Genomic DNA, 26274 nt, shown 5'->3' on the forward strand with positions numbered 1-26274 from the left:
CACCAGTTTCTCAGAACTCTGCAGGTGAGAACTAGCACTACAACATGTCTTTGGTTCTCACCATCCACCTGGCCTTAATTTACGTTAATTTCTTGCATCTCAGAATTTCTTCATAGTAACTACTGTTTGCTTCACTCCATTTCAGTTTTCAACATCTTTCATTGTCTTACCTGTCTATTTTCCACCACCCCACCCCCACTTATGTTATGTACAATGCACTTAGCTTTTCACTCTTATTAGCTCGTGCTTGATGTTCAAGCGGTAATCTCTGCCTGCATATTACCTTATCTCCCTTCTTTAAGCTCTCAGGTTTTCAAATCTCACCCGATGCAATCTCCAACAATCAGTCTTTCCTTCTCATCCTGTGCAGTAAATCTCCCCTGGCCCGGGGTTCTGGCTGACTTTCCCAAAATCTACTCCTTTTCCCAGATCTCTCCAGTCCTTTTCCTTCACCCCTCTTCCTTCCCCTTCAACCCTTCTGCTTGTAGGAGCCACTGGCTCTGAAAGCTTGCCAATTACAACCGTCTTCTATGTGTGTGCTCTGCTACCACTTGGTAAGTAAATTTTGTATCTATACAGTTAAATTATTTTGTCTATTTTTGTTTCTAGAGTAACTAGGTATTATAAAATACAGTAAAAGCACATTTTACACATTTCAGGGTAAAATGTAGGAAAGTGTAAAATACAGGAGAGCACAGGAAGTACAATAAGTGAGAATGAATAAATTACTCTTACTGTCATTCTCTTTATACCATTCAAAATACGAAATTGAAGTAATTTAAAGTTTGCCTATTTAAAAAAAAACTGAAATAATTGTTTTTGTTTCTTTTTAATAGCAATTAGCTCTACTTGTCTCTCCACAGTAGGCCTGTGCAAAGTATCAAACGCATCAACACCACCTGACGTACCACCAATCTGCCTCAAAATGTTCTGATCACATCCAGTGGTAAATACAACACAGAAGCAATAGTCTTTCATGAAAGCAAATTAAAAAGATATTAACACAATACTGATTAAAACACTAAAGTTGGCCGTCTTCGTGAATAGAGAACAATAGGTATGAGATCTACAGCTTATTGCTGACAAAGACATCACTCGGCTCAGATGACGACGTGGGTGAGAAAGAGGGCTGAAATTGTCATTACGTTAAGTGGCAACTTGAAGACGAATGTTTACATGTGACATCAGGTCGTACCAACACAAGACTGCGTGTCTAGTACGGATTAGGTAATTCACGTGGAAGTAACAACGATTCATGAAGGCCTATCATAGAGACAGCCATCATAAAAAGTGGTGTTTATTTGTATAAATAGCTGTGAAATTAAATTAAAGGTGCTGTAATACAAATCAGTGAGCAGAAGGAAGGTTGCTACTACATTCACTATTATCAGATCATGATAAGGCAGTGTCTTGGCGTACTCTAATACAGGTGTCCCGTGACCCAACATGCTTACAATGAAACTCTTGCTTACCGCGCTAACGTTATGCTAAATGATTAATAACTTTGCATCTACAGTGTTTCCTACTTTGTTCCAAGGCTGACTGAATAGGAACACGATGAACTTCTAGTATAAATATGTACGAAAAATCAATGTTAAAGGTCATAATAACATCAAAGAAAATTTAAAATGTGGGAAATGTTATAATGAAGAATCGTTAATGATGGGAAAGCATTGTATCAAGAGAGTACAACTTCTGTTGGGACCCACAAAAATGAATGTAAAAAGTGGGAAAATGTAAAATGCGGGAATATAAAAAGTGAGTTCTACTGTAGCTGTCGAAGTTTTGGGATAGGTGGAATCACAATTGAAACGGTGTGTACATATAGGTAATTAAGTAAGGTTTGAATTCCTGGGCACATCTCAGCTGGCTCCACGGTCATATTGCCATACTGGCACCAATACAGCTACACACACTTGGATGCCGGGCCACACTTGTGCTCCATGCTTGGCATTTGTTCCATCCCCCTCTGATTAGTGTCCTCTCCCCCTCTTTTCTACAGTACAGACGGTTGCCCTGAGATGATCTGCACACAGCAACTGACAAGATGGCCGACCACTTCACTGTTCAATAGTGAACACAGACTGCTGCACTTTATGAAGTGTGGAGATCCGTCGTCCTCCTGCAGAGATGGTGGTGTGTTGTGAATTGAGGGAATTCCACAATTTGTCCAGACACAATAAAGAACTGTTACAGAAAAGTAATGACTACTGGCTCGGACAAAGATACGAGAAAAACTGGCCATCCATCCACGTCTCGATCTGGAAATAAAGTGGCGACTCTGTGGGAAATATTCCCACACAGGTATTTGAAATCGACAAGCTGGGCAGCACGTGAAGGACGACTCAGGAGGTACGTGGTACATCAGATCTCGATTAAAGAATTGAATCATCAAACGTGGAAGCATTATCACGTCTGACAGGTGACACTAAGTCTGCGATCACAGATGGAGTACGGTGTGTCGATGCAAAGATTGGCCTTCAATTGCTTATTAACATCCTCTGCAGCAACAAAGCCATGCTCAATGAAGGAGGTTTTATCAAATGACGCAACTGTAATTACTGGGCAGAACAGGATCCCAGTTGTACAGTGGAGGAAATGCAGTCTCGCCCAAAAGTGAATGTGCGGTTTGGAATGACTGCCACAAATGTTATTGGACCACTTATCCTGCGGAACACAATGAACAGGAACGCTACTTGCATATGGTCAAAAATTGTGTTTGGCTCACATTATCTGCACAGGATAACATTGAAGACACTACTTTTATGCAAGATGATACATCACCTCACTTTACAAATGTGTACTAGGCTGATACGTTTCCAGGAAATTGGCTGGAAAGATGTGGACCTCACAAGTGGCAGACAAGAAGTCCAGACTTACATCATGTGACTCCTTTTCACATGGCTGGGTAAAATGTGAGGTGTACCTGATGAAAACTCACCCACTGGAAAAATCTGAAACATGGATTCCGGATGTTATCAGCAATATCCCACGTTACTTGCTCCAGAAGACTGTGGATTACATACATGGATGTCAGAGACAATTAGACGATGTCACAGGCACCTACACTGAATTTTAAGGTGCGCATCCAATTTCTTCTATAAGAACTAGCTTATACATTTCTTCTTCTTCATCAATTCAGTTTTTTATGTTGTTCACAAACTGCTATACCTTTTAAACTTTTCTAGCTAATTAAGGCCATAAAAACAGGTTTTTTCTGAATTTACGTCTGACAAAAAACCCATTCTGGTGGCTGGAGTCCAAGGTTTCTGTTAATCATACCTTTTGCATTCTTGTGGTGATATTTCCATAGAAATTTTCATCACCTCACACATATTTCTTTATATTTAACTGATAAGTGAAATACTACTTTTTATAAATTTTGCTTTGAAAACAGTTTCATAACGAAATAATTTCATAAAACTTTTCATCCCCTATTTCTCCCCCTTATCAGTGGAATTTTCTACAATCGCTTTTTAAACAATGCTTACAGTATAAGATCAACTTGTCTCCAAATTTCATGCCCTATCCTTAGTAGTTTGGGCTGGGTGGTGGCCTTCTTTCACCCCTTAGGGGCGGAATTTACAAAAAGACTGAAATGCATTTTTTCTTCTTTCTAACGGAGAAGCCATATACAAATTTTCAAATCATTTAGCTTCAGAAGTGCTTGCATTATGAAATATTTCCATAAAAACAATCATCCCCTATTTCACCACCTAAGGGACAGAATTCCTAATTTTTCTTATTTCTCACCGAGAAGCCAAATTACAATTTTAATAGATACAACTTTAAAAATACTTTCATGGTGAAATTTTTTGTAAAACATTTCATCCTCTATTTCACCCCATTAGGGGTTGAATTTGCAACTTTTTTCATTTGTAACTCAGTAGTCAAACACCAATTTTCATACATTTAGCTTTAAAAATACTTCAGTAGTTCTTTAATAATGATTTACTTCCAAAAACAATTTTCACCCACTATTTCACCACCACAGGGGTTAGATTTTCAAAAATGCTTGAACACTTATTTGTTTCTGAAACAAAATTAAATACCAATGTTCGTAGGTGCAGCCACAAAATTGCCTTAACAGCAACATATTTTCAAAAAGCCTTTCATCACCCCATTTCACCCCCTTGGCAGTGGAATTTTGAAAAATCCCTTATTAAACAACGACTACAGTATAAGATAAACACCCTCTGCAAATTTCAAGATTCTATCCTTAATAGTTTGGGCTGGGCAACGATAAGTGAGTGAGTGAGTGAGTCAATCAGGACATTGCCTTTTATATACAGATATGTATGCATGATTTCAATTTCAATAAATTAGCCTTGTAAATGTAGAATTTGTTCATCTCTTTCAACACCTAGTTACTTTCCAGACACCCTGTTAACTGCCTTGTAGCTGTTCTACTGTGCCACTGCTGATCCCTCGGCAGACAACATCTTAAGACTGTTTCACCTGGCCTATTTTTGTGTTTCTTCTTTTCGAACTGCCATGAGAACACGCAGTAGTTCTCAACACCACTTCAGGCATAACTACTGTTTCTGTTGCATGTTTACATGGTTTAGTTCGTGATACAGGTTTGCAGCTACTTTCGAATGCGCAGTTTGTTGTTCTTTCATCAATTATCGCTGGGATTAACAAGATCTGGGGGTGGGGGTGGGGTGGGGGGAGAGGAAAGGAAGATTGAAGAGTTTATAAGGTCCTGTCTCCAACAAGTTAATTAGAGATGAAGCAGAAACTTATGAGGGCAAAAAGATGGGCAAGGAAATTGACCATGCACTTTTCAGAGAAACCATTCCAGTATTTGTCTTAGGCAATTCAGGGAAATCACGGAAGCTATGTGGATGACTGTACAAGGCTTTGAATCATCTTCCTCCTGAATGCAAGTCCAGTGTGCTAATCAGCTAGTTCGGTCACTGGTCTTTGACAAAAACTGCTTCAAAGCTGAGGTGAATGCGTTTATGAAAGTAGGCAGCTGGATTGCCTTATAAATATCCTTATCCCCTCAGAGCATGGGATACATTATGACCTGGATTTTTATATATTTTTTCCTCTACGAAGACTGAACAGTCTACACTGCATTCAGGATGATGATGTGAGCAACTCATGCATGTGGGTGGAACCATATGGGAAGTATTACCTTCATTGGTAGCTAAACCATGTATGTCAATGATAAAATCCATAACAATTATAAAAATTATTTATTTCTAAAAAGGAAAGCAATACCTAGTTTCAGGTTGTATGTCCACCTTCAGGTGCACCTGCAAAACTTTTGAATGGATAATAATACCTGTCCACATGGTTACAATAATCAAGACTAAACAGAACCAAAGGAAATTCTTAGAAAGCCACGACAGCAGCTAAAACACCTACTTGAGCATCATCATTTGTTGCAGGTCGCGGTTGACGTTTCACATGTGGCTGAACACTTCCTGTTTCATGAAATAACATAACTATCCTGCGAACCGTCCGGACACTTGGATGATGTCGTCCAGGATACCGAGCAGCATACATAGCACACGCCCGTTGGGCATTTTCATCACAATAGCCATACATCAATATGATATCGACCTTTTCCGCAATTGGTAAACGGTCCATTTTAACACTGGTAATGTATCACGAAGCAAATACCGTCCGCACTGACGGAATGTTACGCGATACCACGTACTAAGGATATGTAATAAAAAATGGGGGTTCCTATTTAAAAAAAACGCAGTTGATATCCATTTGACCTATGGCAGCACCATCTAGCGGGCCAACCATAGCGCCCTCTGGTTTCCCCCTTCAAGCTAGACGAGTTTCGTTCTTTGTAGTTTTTTCGTTTGATCCTTATTTCGTGAGATATTTGGCGCGGTCACTATTAATGGACCACCCTGTATATATTACAATACAGAGTTAAGGATTAATATTTCTATTATCTACCCCATTCCCTTAAATGGCACAAAATGCATATACTATATTTAAAAATGAAGACTTAAGTGCTACCACAAGGATCACAAACATTGTGGATACTGGGGAGGAAACATATGATGTCTTTCTCTCTGAGATGGAATGTAAGTGCTGCTTTTTTCATGCAGAAGAAAAACAACAATTGTGATAACTTGCAATCCTGCATTAGATTCTTGACACCAACTTGCCTTTCTTAAGCTTCAGTCTTTAATATTAGATAGATTAGTAGATTATTTATCTGTAAAACACAATTATAGGTTCTGAGTCCACAAATGCTGCATAGGTACCCTGAGGCCTCTCCAGTCTGCCTTCTATTACTAAATGCTATGACAGAATTGCTTCTCTGATATCTTTTCCTTTCCTGGAGCCAAACTGACCTTGATCTATTCTTTTGCAAATTATTTTGTTCAGCAATTTACAAGAATAACTTGTTAGACGAATGTTTAATAATGCTGTCTCATGTCTGCATTTTGCTTAACATGATAATGGTTTATACAAACCTGATAGTAAGTCACCCACTTGATAGTTTTCTGCCACTAACTTACTTAACTTTCTACTACCTACATTTTCCACAGATTTCAGTAATTCTGAACATACCTCCTCGATTACAAGTGACCTGTTAGAGCTCAAGTCATTTAGCAGACAATATTACTGGATCAGCTTTTTTCTCCAAATCTGTCTCATTTTGAGTCAGTTTATCTCCACAGTACATGACTGATTTATCAACAACAAAAACCTGAAAGTGCAGCTGTAAATAATATTGGTAAGGTAAACTCGAACAATGTGGTAGTGAAAACCAAAAATCCCGACATAGTAATGGAATGCCTCATAGCCTTGTTTCAAATATGTTTCAATTATGTAACGACTTGCACTAAATCATTACCTGCAAAGAGAAAGGAACAAAAACTGTTCAGTAAAGGCAACAAAGAGGAAACCATATGCAAATAAGGAACATACAGAGCAAGGGTCATGGAAAAGAGTGTGTGTTGCTCTGCCAACCCCCCGCCCCCCTCCCCACCCCATCATGTCCGAACACACACCACTTTTATGTCAGTGACTCAAAGAATGAAAGCACATATAAGGGTTACTCACAAAAAGAAAAACTGGAAAATTCAGCAGAAAATACCGATGTACCAGAAGAATGGAATACAGTAAACAATGCAGTTCTGAAAGTCTTAGAAGATAATGGAGATGTACATCTACATCTACATTTATACTCCGCAAGCCACCCAACGGTGTGTGGCGGAGGGCACTTTACGTGCCACTGTCATTACCTCCCATTTCTGTTCCAGTCGCGTACGGTTCACGGGAAGAACGACTGTCTGAAAGCCTCCGTGCGCGCTCTAATCTCTCTAATTTTACATTCGTGATCTCCTCGGGAGGTATAAGTAGGGGGAAGCAATATATTCGATACCTCATCCAGAAACGCACCCTCTCGAAACCTGGCGAGCAAGCTACACCACGATGCAGAGCGCCTCTCTTGCAGAGTCTGCCACTTGAGTTTGCTGAACGTCTCCATAACGCTATCACGCTTACCAAATAACCCTGTGACGAAACGCGCCCCTCTTCTTTGGATCTTCTCTATCTCCTCCATCAACCCGATCTACTACAGATCCCATGATGAGCAATACTCGAGTATAGGTCGAACAATTGTTTTGTAAGCCACCTCCTTTGTTGGTGGACTACATTTTCTAAGGACTCTCCCAATGAATCTCAACCTGGTACCCACCTTACAGACAATTAATTTTATATGATCATTCCACTTCAAATCGTTCCGCACGCATACTCCCAGGTATTTTACAGAAGTAACTGCTATTAGTGTTTGTTCCGCTATCATATAATCTTACAGTAAAGGATCCTTCTTTCCATGTATTCGCAATACATTACATTTATCTATGTTAAGGGTCAGTTGCCACTCTCTGCACCAAGTGCCTATCCGCTGCAGATCTTCCTGCATTTCGCTACGATTTTCTAATGCTGCAACTTCTCTGTATACTACAGCATCATCCGCGAAAAGCCGCATGGAACTTCCGACACTATCTACTAGGTCATTTATATATATTGTGAAAAGCAATGGTCCCATAACACTCCCCTGTGGCACGCCAGAGGTTACTTTAACGTCTGTAGACGTCTCTCCATTGATAACAACATGCTGTGTTCTTTTTGCTAAAAAGATGGGGAAGAATAATAAATAATGGATTACATCAACTATGTTAGTTAAAATAAAGAAATTAAAGTGTGAACATACTACTGAAGGAAAGAAACAGTATAGAAAGCACAATAATAAACTAAAAATATCAAATGATCAGGTTTGAGAAGAATCGATGAAAAATCGGTGCAAGGAAAATTAAGAACTGGAAAATGGTGATACATTACAAGTTAATGTACAGAATCAGCAACATATCTAACAAAGTAACAAAAATAGTCAAGCAAACGACACATTAAAAAAAAAAAAAAAATAAAATAAAATAGAAAGACTACAGTATGCATAGAACAGAATCAACAGGCATTGAAAGAGTATGTCTAAGATTTATATGGCACACGAGGTGACCATATGCATGTATAATTGGAGCATGAATTGAAATGGACTGTGGAGCAAAGATATTGAGATGTTAGAAGGCCATTAAAGATCTCAGACAGAGGAAAGCAATGGGCTATGATAAAATACCAGCTGGAGCTCTTGGGTGATACCACAATACCCAGACTGATCAACCTTATCTATATGATATACAACAAGGGCATTTGGGCTAAAGACCTAGTTAAAACTTTTCTGCTGTACTTACCATATAAATAAAACACCAAGGAGTGCAAAGATTATACAGCAGTTTTAAACGCCACATTGAAAAAGCCCTGTATGACCGCATGTTCACAGAATTTAAAAAAGAAAAAAAGAAAGAAAGAAAAACTGAGGAAAAGATGAGGGGTTATCAATCTAGATTCAGGAATGGATGAAACAAGGTGCTACTGGATACTGGGGATGATTGGACAAAGAATGATGGAAGCTAACAAGTATAAGTATATTAGTATAGTCAACTGAGAAAAAGCTTTTGACATAGTAAAGTGGAATATGCTCCTGACGAGCTTATGGGATGTTGGTGTAGACTGGAAGGGCAGGAAACTGATGAAGGAACTCTACACCAGATAGCACTGATTGTTGCTTAGCAAACATATGAAATGGGGATTGGGGATTGCAACACGTGTTTATTGCAAACAGTTTTCAGCACTGTTTGTAATATTTTTGCAACATATTTATTTTGCATTTTGAAGGAAGCCATATGTCAAACAGTACCTGAAGTTTATGGAGAATTGGTTGAAAGCATGAATTAAGTAAATGTAATGGGATTTAATAAAACATATTTATGTACATACATTAATAATCAGAATGAGATTTTCACTCTGCAGCGGAGTATGCGCTGATATGAAACTTCCTGGCAGATTAAAACTGTGTGCCCGACCGAGACTCGAACTCGGGACCTTTGCCTTTCGCGGGCAAGGATCGCAGGAGAGCTTCTGTAAAGTTTGGAAGGTAGGAGACGAGGTACTGGCAGAAGTAAAGCTGTGAGTACCGGGCGTGAGTCGTGTTTCGGTAGCTCAGATGGTAGAGCACTTGCCCGCAAAAGGCAAAGGTCCCGAGTTAGAGTCTCGGTCGGGCACACAGTTTTAATCTGCCAGGAAGTTACATTAATAATGTTGACAACTATAGAACACACATCATCAAACACAACTTCATGTAATTGTTCACTGTCACTTGCTCTGAACGCCACAAGAGAACCGGTACTTTTCAATTGTGCCTTTGTCATACCCATATCACTGAAGACACTGTTTTTCAACTTCTGCTTCAAAAATCACTTGACTAATTACGTTCACTGTTATTGGCCCCTGGATTGATGCCAGTCCCCATAGCTTGCACACCACATGCACAGCGTATGGCATAGGAACCACACCTGTCTGTCTCTCTGTCTTTTAAACAATGGAAAATCCAGAATGGAATAATGACAATATTATGAGAAGGATAGATGGTCACTCACCATATAACCAAGATGTTTATTCACAGATAAGCATGGCAAGATGACTGCTAGGCAAGTAAGGCCTTCATCCAAATTACACACACACACACACACACACACACACACACACACACACACACACACGTGTGCGCGACCACGTGACCACAGTCTCTGGCTGCCAAGGCCAGACTGTGAGCTACAGCGTCTAAATGGCGATGGGGGGAGGGGGGAGGAGGGAGGGCGGGTGGTGGCAAGGAGATGGGGGTGGGGAGGGAGGGAAGCGATAGCAGTGTATGGGTGGGGGACAGCATAGTGCTGCTTGAGGGTGCTTTCAGAGACAAGGTGGGGAGAGGTAGAGCACCCAGATGGAGTTCGGAAGTTAGATGGAGGGTGGGCAGAGGAACAGAAAATGAGAGAAGTAAGAAGAGTGTGGGTGCATTGGTGGAATAGAGGGCTCTGTAGTGCTAGAATGTGAACATGGAAAGAGACACGTGGGTGAAGGACAATGGCTAATGAAGGGTGAATGTAGGATATATTACAGAGGGAGTTCCCATGTGCGCAGTTAAGAAAAGCTGGTGTTGACAGGAAGGATCCAGACAGCACAGGCTGAATGCAGTCATTAAAACGAAGAACCTCGTGTTGGGCAGCGTGCTCAGAAACCGAGTGGTCCAGCTGTTCCTCAAGCACAGTTTGACGGTGGCCATTTGTGCAGACAGACAGCTTGTCGGCTGTCATGCCTATGTTGTTGTTGTTGTTGTTGTTGTTGTTGTGGTCTTCAGTCCTGAGACTGGTTTGATGCAGCTCTCCATGCTACTCTATCCATCCTGTGCAAGCTGCTTCATCTCCCAGCACTTACTGCAACCTACGTCCTGAATCTGCTTAGTGTATTCATCTCTTGGTCTCCCTCTACAATTTTTACCCTCCACGCTGCCCTCCAATGCTAAATTTGTGATCCTCAGAACATGTCCTACTAACCGGTCCCTTCTTTTTGTCAAGTTGTGCCACAAAACTCCTCTTCTCCTCAATTCTATTCTATTTCATTAGTTATGTGATCTACCCATCTAATCTTCAGCATTCTTCTGTAGCAACACATTTCGAAAGCTTCTATTCTTTTCTTGTCCAAACTATTTATTGTCCATGTTTCCCTTCCATACATGGCTACACTCCATACAAATACTTTCAGAAACGACTTCCTGACATTTAAATCTATACTCGATGTTAACAAATTTCTCTTCTTCAGAAACGCTTTCCTTGCCATTGCCAGTCTACATTTTATATCCTCCCTACTTCAACCATCGTCAGTTATTTAGCTCCCCAAATAGCAAAACTCATCTACTACTTTAAGTGTTTCATTTCCTAATCTAATTCCCTTAGCATCACCCGACTTAATTCGACTACATTCCATTATCCTCGTTTTGCTTTTGTTGATGTTCATCTTATATCCTCCTTTCAAGACACTATCCATTCCGTTCAACTGCTCTTCCAAGTCCTTTGCTGTCTCTGACAGAATTACAATGTCATCGGCGAACCTCAAAGTTTTTATTTCTTATCCATGGATTTTAATATATACTCTGAATTTTTCCTTTTGTTTCCTTTACTGCTCACTCAATATACAGATTGAATAACATCGAGGAGAGGCTACAACCCTGTCTCACTCCCTTCCCAACCGCTGCTTCCCTTTCATGTCCCTCGACTCTTATAACTGCCATCTGTTTTCTGTACAAATTGTAAATAGCCTTTCGCTCCCTGTATTTTACCCCTGCTACCTTCAGAATTTGAAAGAGAGTATTCCAGTTAACATTGTCAAAAGCTTTCTCTAAGTTGTACAAATGCTAGAAACGTAGGTTTGCCTTTCTTCTAAGGTAAGTCGTAGGATCAGTATTGCCTCACGTGTTCCAATATTTCTACGGAATCCAAATTGATCTTTCCCGAGGTCGGCTTCTACCAGTTTTTCCATTCATCTGTAAAGAATTCGTGTTAGTATTTTGCAGCTGTGACTTATTAAACTGAAAGTTCAGTAATTTTCACATCTGTCAACACCTGCTTTCTTTGGGATTGGAATTATTACATTATTCTTGAAGTCTGAGGGTGTTTCGCCTGTCTCATACATCTTGCTCACCAGATGGTAGAGTTTTGTCATGACTGGTTCTCCCAAGGCCATCAGTAGTTCTAATGGAATGTTGTCTACTCCCGGGGCCTTGTTTCGACTCAGGTCTTTCAGTACTCTGTCAAACTCTTCACACAGTATCGTATCTCCCATTTCATCTTCATCTACAACCTCTTCCATTTCCAGAATATTGTCCTCAAGTACATCACCCTTGTATAGACCCTCTATATACTCCTTCCACCTTTCTGCTTTCCCTTCTTTGCTTAGAACTGGGTTTCCATCTCAGCTCTTGACATTCATAAAAGTTGTTCTCTTTTCTCCAAAGGTCTCTTTAATTTTCCTGTAGGCAGTATCTATCTTACCCCTGGTGAGATAAGCCTCTACATCCCGACATTTGTCCTCTAACCATCCCTGCTTAGCGATTTTGCACTTCCTGTCGAACTCATTTGAGACGTTTGTATTCCTTTTTGCCTGCTTCATTTACTTCATTTTTATATTTTCTCCTTTCATCAATTAAATTCAATATTTCTTCTGTTACCAACGGATTTCTACCAGCCCTCGTCTTTTTACCTACTTGATCCTCTGCTGCCTTCACTACTTCATCCCTCAGAGCTCATTCTTCTTCTACTGTAGTTCTTTCCCCCATTCCTGTCAGTTGTTCCATTATGCTCTCCCTGAAACTCTGTACAACCTCTGGTTTAGTCAGTTTATCCAGGTCCCATCTCCTTAAATTCCCACCTTTTTGAAATTTCTTCAGTTTTAATCTACAGTTCATAACCAATAGATTGTGCTGAGAGTCCACATCTGCCCCTGGAAATGTCTTACAATTTAAAACCTGGTTCCGAAATCTCTGTCTTACCATTATATAATCTATCTGATACCTTCTAGTATCTCCAGGGCTCTTCCATGTATACAACCTTCTTTCATGATTCTTGAAGCAAGTGTTAGCTATGATTCAGTTATGCTCTGTGCAAAACTCTACCAGGCGGCTTCCTCTTTCATTTCTTAGGCCCAATCCATATCCACCTACTATGTTTCCTTTTCTCCCTTTTCTTACTCTCGAATTCCAGGCACCCATGACAATTAAATTTTCGTCTCCCTTCACTACCAGAATAATTTCTTTTATCTCCTCATACATTTCATCAATTTCTTCTTCATCTGTAGAGCTAGTTGGCATATAAACTTGTACTAATGTAGTAGGCATGGGCTTCGTGTCTATCTTGGCCACAATAATGCATTCACTATGCTGTTTGCAGTAGCTTACCCGCACTCCTATTTCTTTATTCATTATTAAACCTACTCCTGCATTACCCCTATTTGATTTTGTATTTATAACCCTGTATTCACCTGACCAAAAGTCTTGTTCCTCCTGCCACCAAACTTCACTAATTCCCACTATATCTAACTTTAACCTATCCATTTCCCTTTTTAAATTTTCTAACCTACCTGCCTGATTAAGGGATCTGACATTCCACACTCCGATCCGTAGAATGCCAGTTTCCTTTTTCCTGATAACGACGTCCTCTCGAGTAGTCCCCGCCCGGAGATCCGAATGGGGGACTATTTTAGCTCTGGAATATTTTACCCAAGAGGTTGCCATCATCATTTAACCATACAGTAAAGCTGCATGCCCTCGGGAAAAATTACGGCTGTAGTTTCCCCTTTCTTTCAGCCGTTCGCAGTACCAGCACAGCAAGGCCGTTTTGGTTAGTGTTACAAGGCCAGATCAGTCAATCATCGAGACTGTTGCCCCTGCAACAACTGAAAGGGCTGCTGCCCCTCTTCAGGAACCACACGTTTGTCTGGCCTCTCAACAGATACCCCTCCGTTGTGGTTGCATCTACGGTACGGCCATCTGTATCGCTGAGGCATGCAAGCCTCTCCACCAATGGCAAGGTCCATCGTTCATGGGGGGGGGGGGGGGTGTCATGGGTCATGCCCATATAGAATGTAATGCTGTGGTTTCAGCTTAGCTTGTAGATCAAACGACCGGTTTCACACATAGCCCTGTCTCTGATGGGCTAGGTTATGCTTGTGATTGGACTGGAGCACAAGAGGGTCAGGAGTAGGCACTGTGTAGGCAAGGACAAGGGTATAGTGTATGTTCAGCGGTAGTGGAACACCACTGTGAGAGGGGTGGGACGGATAGTGTAGAGGACATTCCCGATTTCAGGGCACGGTGAGAGGTAGTTGAAAACCTGGCGGAGAATGCAATTCAGTTTCTCCAGTCCTGGGTAGTACTGAGTCACGAGGGGAATGCTCCTCTGTACCCAGACAGTGGGACTGCAGGAGATGGTGAGTGACTGGAGAGATACGGAACAGGAGATCTGTTTCCGTGCAATGTTGGGAGGATAATGACAGTCTGTGAAGGCCTCACAGTAAGACCATTGGTATATTTCAAAAGGGTCCATTCATTGCTACAGGTGTGACAGCCACGGGATGTAGCTAGGCTGTACAGAAGCCACTTCTTTGTACGGAACAGGTAGCAGCTGTCGAAGTGGAAGTATTGCTGGTGGTTGGCAGGTTTGATAAGAATGGAGGTATTGATATGGTTATTTTTGGGGTTGTGCTTGTAATAGGATTAGTTATAGGGTGGTTAATAAATGCTTTGATACCACTAAAAGTTTAGCAGATTGTATATTATCCAGTCTACAATATGTAATGGATGAAAGTTAGAAAGCATGGTTTTTCTTAATTTCTACCAGAAAATTAAACTGTATGGTGCACTTATATACTGAATCAACATCATTAACATTATTTCAGGTCATTTAACTGTAACTAAAGGAAAGTTACTTTTAGTTAGAAAACCTGATGATGCAAATTAACATCCTATCATACGTTTCAGAAAAATTTATTATTTCATTCTCATGATTGCTTACTACATACCAATAGAAGTGCTAGGAAATATCTACATTTTTATTAACCAAATAATTAATTAGTAAAATTCATAAATTTCAACTTTTTAAAAAAAACTTTTGGAACATTTATCAGTCATCTGGTGTACTTAATGTGACTTGTGCACTTTATGTATCATGTCAATAATGAAAAACCAATCAGATCACTGGTAATTAACTTTTCCATAAATGATTCTGATGTAAATAAGAGGGACTTTCAGTCAGTTTAATACTACAAAATTATCATACAAAACTTTACCCTGAAATTCCGTTTTGGCACTTTGTACTGTACCTCAATTAATGTAAGGAATAAAATCCAATGTGAAATCAGGATGTAATTAATGATTTTATGATAGGTATTGTTATTGTAACTTCATAACCAAATTTCCAGACAAAAGAAAAAAAAATTAGAGATGTATTCAGAATGAATCATCATTTATTGTTTTTGAAACTGTACTAACAGTTTGTTGTAAATCATTAACTTTTCATTATAAATCAGTAAATGTAATTGTTCTTGACAATAGTCCAAAGAACATATATTGTTAAGAATGGGTATATATTGAACGGGGCAAAGCACTTTACATCAGTCGTAGTTTGGTCAATGTAATTACCAAAGTCTTTAACAGTTGCTGTGTGAATATCTTTTTTAATACTTATGGAAAATACATTTGATGTTCAACGGATTCATCAGTATGTTGGAAAATATTATTTTAACATCCAAGTTTGCATCATGTCTGAAATCCATGCAAATCTGCAATATATATCCCCTAATGGACTTTATTGGTGGAGGAGATTCAACAGTTCCAAGCTAAGTATTCACTGCAAAAACTACACCACTCTCATATTACGATGAATCTCTCGTAATGAGAAGTATTTTAGCCAGAACTGCTGTTGGAGTAATGTTAGAAGGTCAACACAGAAGAAGGTGGTTTGTTGGGTTGAGGAGGAGCAGGTGAAGCGATTGGGGGAGAAGGGGTTGGGGTTATGGGGGCATGGGGATAGGGTGTCCTCATCCTTGATCCAGATCATGAAGATGTCATCAATGAATCTGAACCAGGTGCAACACTGAGGATTCCAAGTGCTTAGAAAGAATTCCTCTAGCCCCATACCACCTCCTTATCCTCATTATCCACCCCCCGCAGCTTGCTGCTCACATCAACCACAGGCAGGCTCCAGCACCCAGAGTGTGTACGAGTTGTGCGTGTGTCTTCTACTTCAAAAGGACTTTGTCCAAAAGCTTAATATTTTAGCAGTCTTCTTCACATTGCCTGCAACTCAACTCCTCTATGTGGTGAGTAGCAATTTATCCTGTACATATTATTGCTAGTGTTTATTCTTATATACTGACACTTGGTGTGCTTACCATGTCTTGGCAGCATATTACTGAAGTGGTGCATCTGATTTAAAAATAATTGTTCATAGATGTACATAGCACATGGTACAGTAGCTCTTTGTTGTAATACATTCAGTTATATCGGATGGTTACAGTCTCTCAAAAAGTCCATGAAGATTGAATAAGTTGTAGTATTTTCTGCATGTGGAGACATGATACTGGGGGGTGGGGAGACATTTGTTTTCCATTGGCTTACCACTGGCTTACTCTCTCACCTAAAATGACTTGCTGATTGTGAAACCAATCACATGGAAGAAATTTGTGATTTAAATTATCTTCCGATAAAACAGTCGCACGTATCGCATGGAGGTGTATGGGAAGGTTTTCTATGGCGGAAGAACACCCACGAAGGGGCACCCACAAGGGGCATGAGTGCCGTCTATCTCATGTTCAATCCATCAACCGTCATCTTCTGTGACTAGCAGGTTGCAGAGTATCTTGACATTGTATAATGGAATGTTACTGTAAACAAATCCTCCAAAGAGGATGCCTCGGTACTTTTAATAGATGGCCCGAGATCCTTAACCTCGTACAAAACAATAAAAGTATAAATACAGCCGATAGATACACATAAAACAGAACCGAAAATTTACGTTCCTAGCTTTCGGAACAAATGTTCCATTGCTTCATAACCTGGGTTGTGAGTAACTGAATCTCCTTTCCCTTCTTCCCTTTCTTTCCCCTCTCTCCTCCCCGATGAAGGAACATTTGTTCCGAAAGCTAGGAACGTAAATTTTCGGTTCTGTTTTTTGTGTATCTATCGGCTGTACTGAGCTGAGGTAAGTACTGGCCAGCCCCTCTATCTCTTTGTTAGTATTTGTTTCACATCTTTATATGAGATTTTCCACTAATCATTTAAAAGTATAAATAAATAGATAAACAGTGAAACTTACCATGTAGTATTTGATGCATATTCTGTTGAGACCATGTCCTGTAACAAGTAATGGTTGTACTATATAAATTCAAGAAGTTGTGATACACACAATAATAAACTATCACAGAAATTTGATTATTCAACAGGACTGGTTATCGACAATATACAGAAAAAGTAATAAAAATTTAGTCTCCGTCAGCAGAAATTACTTGGCAGATCCAGGTTATTACTCTCAACAGTGTAGGCACCTACAGCATCAGTCTCTTACATGTCACCATGTCCCCCAGGTACATGAAACTTTTGCTAGAAACTTTACAGTCATGAACATGTTTGGTTAAGAAATCAGAATTATGTTGCACAGAATAATTTATATTTTTTCTCACAGGACAGACGATTGTGAACACTAATAAAAATTGATTCTCTCCCATAATGTAGCTGGAACAGCACTGCCCATGACACATCTACAGTTCAGGATTTGAAAACAGATGCATTGTGTATAAACAATAATGTAATCTTGCTCATTCAGTTTAGTTATAGCAGGCAGCCCATGACTGAACAATTTAAGGCACATAAAACAAAGAGTACCATCTCCAACCCAGATCATGAGAATTACTCAAATGTAAAGCATATGTTTATGTTATGGAAACAGACCGCAAATTTAAAAGTATGAAAACCAAAAAGAAGAATGTTAACACCACATACATCCTACAGGGCATTGTACATTCAGATCTATATAGTGGTACTCCATCCTCTGGGGTGGCGGTGGGAGGGGGAGGGGGGAGTAATTGTAAAGTTCAATGAAATGTCCCACGGGTATTCATGCTCCACTAGAAAAATAGTGGATAGGCACACCACTGAGTGCTGTCACTTGCTGTGAACAACCTCGCCAACATCAAAATCGTAGCATCGTCCTTAATGTTTTTCACAGACTTGTTACACACTTTCATCAAATTGTGCTGTCAGCGAACAAGATTGCATCAATTGGCTCAGCACTTCTGCTGCAATTTTAGCTGAAAACTTGGACTTTGGTCATTCTAGGAACTATATAAGGTTCAGGTAAAGTAAAAGTCTGTTTCTGTTCTCTTGTATCTTCTGGCTATAATCACTTCAGCTGCATCCAAGGGATCTGCACCTATTGACTGTGTTGCCACGACTGAATCTCCTGTATTGTGGCTGTTTGTCTTTTTATGCTCTGCTCAGACACATTAATTGCATTCAATAATGAGCACCTGTGATTGTTTCACTCGGTTCGAACACCTCATAGTACATGACGCCGAGCTGGTCCCACCAAATGCAGAACATGATCTCGGAGCCATGAAAATTCGGTTTGGCTGTCGACGAGGAAGCATGGCCACGACCTCCCCATGATTTTTTGCATTTAGAGTTATCGTAAAGAACCCATGTTTCGTGCCCGGTCACAATGCGATGCAGAAATCCCTTCTGTTTTTGCCTCTGAAGCAACTGTTCACAAACACACAAACGCCGTTCAACGTCTCTTGGTTTCAGCTCACAACGAAGCTCACAACACATTATCCAACGAAGTAAATACAAATTCCGTATTGTTCATCTTCGAATGTAGCAGCTTTTCAATGTACTACGAAAGTCCGACTGGCAAGACTGTTTGTGATGTTCGTCAGTATGGTCAATTCTACGTTCTGAATTTTTTCCTACCTGTGAGAAGAGATGGTTGCTAATGGGAATTTTGGGGAACCACATGCAGTACTGTCTTCACCCTAAGAATAATACGAATATAAACATTTTGCCATGTATTCTTTCGTGTTTGCTGCTATCTCATTTAAATCCTGTCTGGCTAATAAACTACAAAACTAGAGTGAGACAACAGCAAACGCGGAAGTATACACATATCATATCATGTTTATATTCGCATTATTCTTATGCCTAATAGGGATACAGTCAGAAATGAAGCACGGTAATTGACTAGATTTTTGAATCTAAGATGACTAATTTCTGTGCAGAAAGTAGTACTAAAGAGGCGTCTGCAAAGATTTTCAAACGGAGAAAAATTTTCGCTAAACTCTCGTTCAGAACATATTCTATCACACACAGTTTATTACTTGGTTCTTGTTGATCATTAACAAAGAAAGCAGCAGTGTAAACAACAACAAATAGCAGTCTCTTGCCATTGTTTCGCTACTGAGACAATTCCTCTCTTTTTTTTTTTATTGTAAGCGGCGGTAGCACGCACAAAAGTAAACCATGCCGCGAGCGGCGACAGGTCGTAAACATTCATTATAAGAAAGCGACAAACAATGCATGACACAGTACAGTAATGCATTTTCAGCTCAGAGTGACGTAAACACCTATAACAAAGAGAACAGCACTTATCAGATCAAAGAAAAATAAGCAATCAGTTCAAACCAGATGAAGCACGTGAAAAATGAAGGGTACCCGTATAAATACGGACGGAGCGCCTGACGCACAGCAATGGTTACCTGGTAAAGCTTAACTGCTAAGCTTACGGCTCGAACCAAACTACTGTAGCTGTATCATCATTCATTCGACCTATATTGTGTCTCATATTACAATGGACCAACTTTGTTTCGCTTTGGAGGTGCGGCCTAAAACTTCTCTCCCCTTGAATTTCGAGTCTCAAATTTCAGGTGCGGCTTAGATTCGGGAAATTTTTTTTTCCTTAATTTCGAGTCTCATTTTTCAGGTGCGGCTTAAATTCGAGTAAATACGGTATGTTCACGAGACTCATGTTTGTGAAATTCAGCTTGCAGAATGCAGACAGTAAATCCATCTGCATGTTTGATTTTAAGACACTGACCACATCATCTGTGTTGTTAACTTAAGAGAGATGTTGACCTAATTTTGTGAGTTTTTGAGTCGCTCTTAAGGTGTGCGTTTTAGAGCCCATGTTCACTAGATTTTGTTTTTTTGCTTTGAATGATTGTTCCCATTGTATCCCTTAATACTGCTCATTCCTCTTGCAACACCCTGTAGTTGTCTACAACGTGCCTTGCCAACCTGCACCAGTGGCAGATGCTGTACTACAATCTCTCTGATCTCACTGTGTCATTTCTTGTTAAATTAGCGAGAGTGTACATTCCTACAAGAGCCAGCCAATACATTGTTGCTGCTTCTGGAGCTCCTTTTATTTATTTATTTATTTTTTGTCCTGACAGGTTTCGCAAGTGTGGCTTTCAGTTTTGCAGTGACATTTCCATCTGTCAGCCTCCTATTCTTCATTATAATCCTATACAATGACGTTCCATCACAATCACTAAACACTCACTTTTGTCCATGTTGTGACCTTTTTTTTTCTTTTTCGCAGATTACGTTTCACTATCATTTTTCTGTACTGACAAAGTCTCATATTCTGCTACTCCCTACAGGGCAGAGGCCTCAAACAGTTGATAAATACAGTGAAACCCCGCTTTTGCACTTTTCAAGGGACTTCAAAAAAATTGTGTAAAATGCGAGAAAATGTAAAATGTGGCAAATAATGTTTTATGCTTTAAAAGTTATGTACAGGATAACCCCTTGCACTTTATGTATGCTGATGTTGCTGTAACTGGTAACTGTCTGGGAAGGAGGAACATTTCACTCAATTTCATATGCCACAATTGATGTTTTTGAAAGCCTGCAGCCATCATTCATTATTTAAATAATAAAATACTGCACTAGTTACATATTTTTTCATGCTTAGCACGACATGTTTCGAGAATTTTAGCTAATTATCATGTGCAAATATGTAAATTAGTATTTTGTATGGTGTTTGAATACATGTTATTCTGTCTCTCTTGCACTGTAGTTGTCTTTTTGAGGTTATCAGGTACTGTGACTCATCAGTTATGTATAAAATCACTCTATCCTCTATTCTTTCTCTCTCTCTCTCTCTCTCTCTCTCTCTCTCTCTCACACACACACACACACACACACACACACACACACACACACACACAAACTATCACTCACATTGTTTGTGTGTAACATCACAAAAAATACATAGGTAAATACTGCACTTGACAACGATAATATATTTTTGAAACACGTTTTGCTCCACATGAATAAAATTCATAACCAGCGCAGAGTCTAAACTAAAAATATTTGAGCAACGAAAAGTGAATTATGGTATCAACTAGCGCTCCAAGTGGCCATACGCCGAAACACGCTAAATATGGTTCGACAAAGGGGTCACGATGATCACAATGATCACGAAACTGCATTTGCGCAGTAGAGACAGTTTGGAAATGGCTGTGATTGGTGACGACATCTTCATTCGAATGAACCTAGTTACTACCATCAGCCACCACACCAAGCAGAGCTTGGCAGCAGCAGGAGATATGGCTCAAATTGTTCCATCTTTTACATGTTTGCCGGTTCAAATCTGCTGAGTAGAGTGCCATGATGACAAGAAACTTAAACACGTGACATTTGTAAACACTACTAAATGGCCAACATTATGCCAGCATAATTTTCTCTCCACAAACATTTTTTCGTAATGTGTAAATTGCGGGAAAATTGTAAATATGTTGATGCAAAATAACATTGTGGGCATAGGAAATTTGAAGGGACTTATAAAAAATGTTGTAAACGTCAGGAAAACGTTAATTCTGGGAACGTAAAAGCAGGGTTATACTGTATAAGAGGTACTTTTGAGCACTATATTGCCTCTACGTCATCATGGTGTTTGGGGCAACAATACTTGTGTGACACTGTCAGAATATCGAAGGGTGATGGGGTGCTGGGAGCAGATGCTCAATGCCTAGATTCCCAGAAGATACCAAAGCACTTGTATGGCTTTGGAGATATGAAAGTATTTTGCAAACTACAGCACACGTTCGCAGGGCACTTTATGCTAACTGTTGGAGCACAGAGTAAGGGAGGGAGGTGAGGGTGTCCCTTCGCCCCCCCCCCCCACCCCCTCCTTTGGCCTTGGCATGCGGTTAACAGTATGGCCTTGGAGATAAGTAAGTGCTGATGCTGCTGTCAGTGAAACATGACGTGCACAGCTGTCTCAATTCTTAATTGACACCACAGATAAGGTGCTGATGCTGACCCCAGTGAATTCCTGGCCACAAACTGCAGTGCCCTACTACTTACTGATGTAGGCTTTTCATCCTCTAGCTATGCTTTTTATGGAGGTTTTATTATGTCTGGGCAAAATATTTATGGTTACATCATTGTTTGTAGTACAATAATTTAAAAATTTTGCAATGGGTGTCAGAAAATACCTAATGTATACAACATGTGATTTTCAATCTTATATTTCAACTTCCTTATGAAAATAAAAACTTGGAACAATGCACCTTCTCAACCAACATATATATTTCTATTGCCGCAACCAATTTGTAAGAAATACGTACACATGCATCGTTGGAACAAATTCACAGTTAGGAATTGCATTTCTTTGAAGTAAGAGGTGGTATTATATTTTATACACAATGGATGATATACGCTCTGAAAGGAGCTACGGGTTTGAGCATATTTTAGCAGATATGCACAAGACTGACAGTGATAATGAATCAATTTCTGGAAATGGGGATGAGACCAATGCTGATGCAGATGTGAAGAAGATGATAATAGTATTCAGGAAACTTGTGGGCCTACTCATGTACCCAGAAATGGCCAACACAGTATCACCCGATGTGTGCAAGAAAGCTTCCAGGAATGTAATATGTGAAACTGCACATATTCCGTGTCACCTCAGACAGCAATTACAGGCAGACTTTTTTATCACCAATCAGATGCTGAGTGTAATAGCAACGTATACCAATAATCGACCAGAAGATAGTAAAATTCTGCACCCATATCATCAGCACCGGATTGAGCTTGACTCTACAGAACTACAGGAATTCTTTGGTCTTCTAACAATAGCTGGTCAACATAAGGCACATGGGAAAATCTTTGAGTGAATTTTGGTCAGATTAGTGCAGTTTGCCCATTTTTCGAGCCACAATAATTTTCAAGATTTCTTGATATTTACACGAGCCTCCGTTCGATGATCAACTTAGAAGAGAAGAAAGAAATGATGCTTCTGGATCAAAAGCTGAACCCATATGGGTTGTGTCTGAAATGTTCATTGACACACACATTTTGCCTTATATCCCTAGGACTGTATGCTGTAATTTACCGTCTAGTAAGATCATCCGAAGACCAGTGTCAGTTGCAAAGCGATTTAGAAAAGATTGCTGTACGGTGTGGCAGGTGGCAGTTGACGCTAAATAACGAAAAGTGTGAGGTGATCCACACGAGTTCCAAAAGAAATCCGTTGGAATTCGATTACTCGATAAATAGTACAATTCTCAAGGCTGTCAATTCAACTAAGTACCTGGGTGTTAAAATTACGAACAACTTCAGTTGGAAAGACCACATAGATAATATTGTGGGGAAGGCGAGCCAAAGGTTGCGTTTCATTGGCAGGACACTTAGAAGATGCAACAAGTCCACTAAAGAGACAGCTTACACTACACTCGTTCGTCCTCTGTTAGAATATTGCTGCGCGGTGTGGGATCCTTACCAGGTGGGAATGACGGAGGACATCGAAAGGGTGCAAAAAAGGGCAGCTCGTTTTGTATTATCGCGTAATAGGGGAGAGAGTGTGGCAGATATGATACGCGAATTGGGATGGAAGTCATTAAAGCAAAGACTTTTTTCGTCGCGGTGAGATCTATTTACGAAATTTCAGTCACCAACTTTCTCTTCCGAATGCGAAAATATCTTGTTGAGCCCAACCTACATAGGTAGGAATGATCATCAAAATAAAATAAGAGAAATCAGAGCTCGAACAGAAAGGTTTAGGTGTTCGTTTTTCCCACGCGCTGTTCGGGAGTGGAATGGTAGAGAGATAGTATGATTGTGGTTCGACGAACCCTCTGTGAAGCACTTAAATGTGAATTGCAGAGTAGTCACGCAGATGTAGATGTAGACTTATATTACAGCTGATGAGCACCTGTGTACTTTCAGGGGACAGTGTCCACTCTGTGTGTACATTTCTTCAAAACTTGGAACGTATGGGATAAAAGTGTGGGCTACTGTAGACTGAGAGACCAGTTATCTTATAAATTCACAACTAGATATGGGGAAATCTGCTGAAGGAAGGAAAATAAATCAAAGGAAATGAGAGGTAAATGATTTAGTTGATCAACTGAGGGTAAGTGCTACAAACATTATCACTAAATCTTTTCATAAATTTTGATTTGGAACAGGAACCTCTTATGTAAGTCTGCAGACTTTCGTGGCCGTTGTCACTGAAGTTAAAATCTTCTGGGATATTAGGCCGCGTCATGTTTCTTCTGTAATGTTCGACGTTTCGACCCCTCTGCTGGGATCTTCCTCAGGATCTTTTGGTGTTCACTACTGTTAGAACACTGTCAGAGACGAGTGTCGCGTCCACTTATAAAGGGGGAATTTTCTGGCGTTCGTACTGGAGAAGTGATAGTATTGGTTAAAATTCAAATGGCTACCATTTGTGGGCCATAGTCATAGGTTAATGCAGGAGAAGGGGCGTTGGTAGCTCATCTCCTGTGGATACCATTGGCGGTCATCGTCATTGGATAGAAAGGCACTATTCCACACTTATGGTGGAGAAAGGTTATTGGTTGAAATGCCTGCTACAGCTATTGGTCGGTCGTCATCAGTGGCTAGATTCCAAATGGACAGAGCAAGAGAGGGGGGAATGTTTACCCAAAATATTATTGTCTGCCGAGATGAGTTGCAGCGCGTTGTTTATGCCGCTCACACACCGCGGCCGCGTATTTACTTCCTTGATGGCGGGGAGCCACGATGCCGGAAGCCTATAGCCGTCCCCTCTATTGAAATTAGATGCGTTCTTAGACATTTCAACCGCTTTTCGGACCTTTCTTGGTTTCTTTAGCCAGTACATGTATGTTATTAAAATTGATGTCAGAGCCACAGTTCTAGTGATATTCTGCTACTGCCGATTTTGCACTTTGTTTTAGCCACATGTGCCGTTCGTGTTCCTTAATGCGTTCTTTAACAGTTCTTCCCGTTTCGTCTATATACACTTTGCCGCAGCCTCACGACACTTGATAGACGCCTGCATTGTGAAGGTAATCAGGTGCATCCATTTTCCGTTGGAAAAAGTCTTTTATTTTGTTTTGACTAAAGAAAGATGTCTGAATACCATTTTTCTTTAAAATTCTGCTTATGCGGTAAGTGACCCCAGAAACGAACAGTAACCTGACAGAGTGAGAAGGCGGTTCCTCGTCATTCTTATTAGTGGTATAAATATTCCGCTTAAAAGCCCTGTCGATTGAATAACTATCATATCCATTTGCCTCCAATGTCCCCTTTAAAAAATTCAACTCTGATTCCAAGTTGTTGTCGTCGCTGATGTGTTGGTATACAGAAGATCTGATAACACTCTAGGTCACAGAGTGTACAGAAAGATGACTACCACAAACAGGTATTTAGATGCCACTTCGCACCACCATCCAGCCCAGAAGCAAGCAGTACTCAACACTCTGTCTTCACGTGCCCACCAATGGTAGCCATATGAATTTTATAAGTGGACGCGACACTCGTCTCTGACAGTGTTCTAGCAGTAGTGCACACCAAAAGATCCTGAGGAAGATCCCAGCACAGGGGTCGAAACGTCGAACATTTTAGAAGAAACATGAGGCGGCCTAATAACCCAGAAGATTTTAACTTCAGGAACCTCTTGCTAAGAAACTGACACTTACAGGAACTCTTCGGACCAAAGGACAAGAGATACCAAAAGAAATGTTGCCATCAAGACAAAGATCTCACTTATCGGCCACTTTAAGGTACACAGAATACCGTTTTATCTTCTTATGTGTTCATATATTTTGTTGTCTACTCCACAAACATTTCATTTCATGTAAGTGAGCATGAACACAAAAAACCTGAAATAATAATGCACAATTCGACAAAGCCAGGAGTCGATATGGGTGATACAAGGTCTACACATTACTCAGTGAAACATGGAACAAGAAGGTGGGCCCTTGCTGCGTTTTTTGATATAGTTGATTCAGCATGTCTCAAATACTTATGTCTTGTACTATAAATTTTTAGATGATATGCAAGAAGAGAATTCC

The 26274-nt window shown here is 40.1% G+C and overlaps 1 protein-coding gene across 1 annotated transcript in view; it reads right to left on the reverse strand.

The window, feature by feature from the left end:
• The window catches only part of LOC126212957 (uncharacterized), a 386808-nt gene that overhangs the window by 42528 nt on the left and 318006 nt on the right, over positions 1 to 26274 (reverse strand). Inside the window, exon 9 of the mRNA XM_049940483.1 lies at positions 17247 to 17284. Coding sequence (XP_049796440.1) covers positions 17247 to 17284 — 38 coding nt within the window. The remainder of the gene's footprint in view (positions 1 to 17246; positions 17285 to 26274) is intronic.

The sequence above is a fragment of the Schistocerca nitens genome, chromosome 11 (assembly GCF_023898315.1).
Source record: "Schistocerca nitens isolate TAMUIC-IGC-003100 chromosome 11, iqSchNite1.1, whole genome shotgun sequence".
NCBI classification, from domain to species: domain Eukaryota; kingdom Metazoa; phylum Arthropoda; class Insecta; order Orthoptera; family Acrididae; genus Schistocerca; species Schistocerca nitens.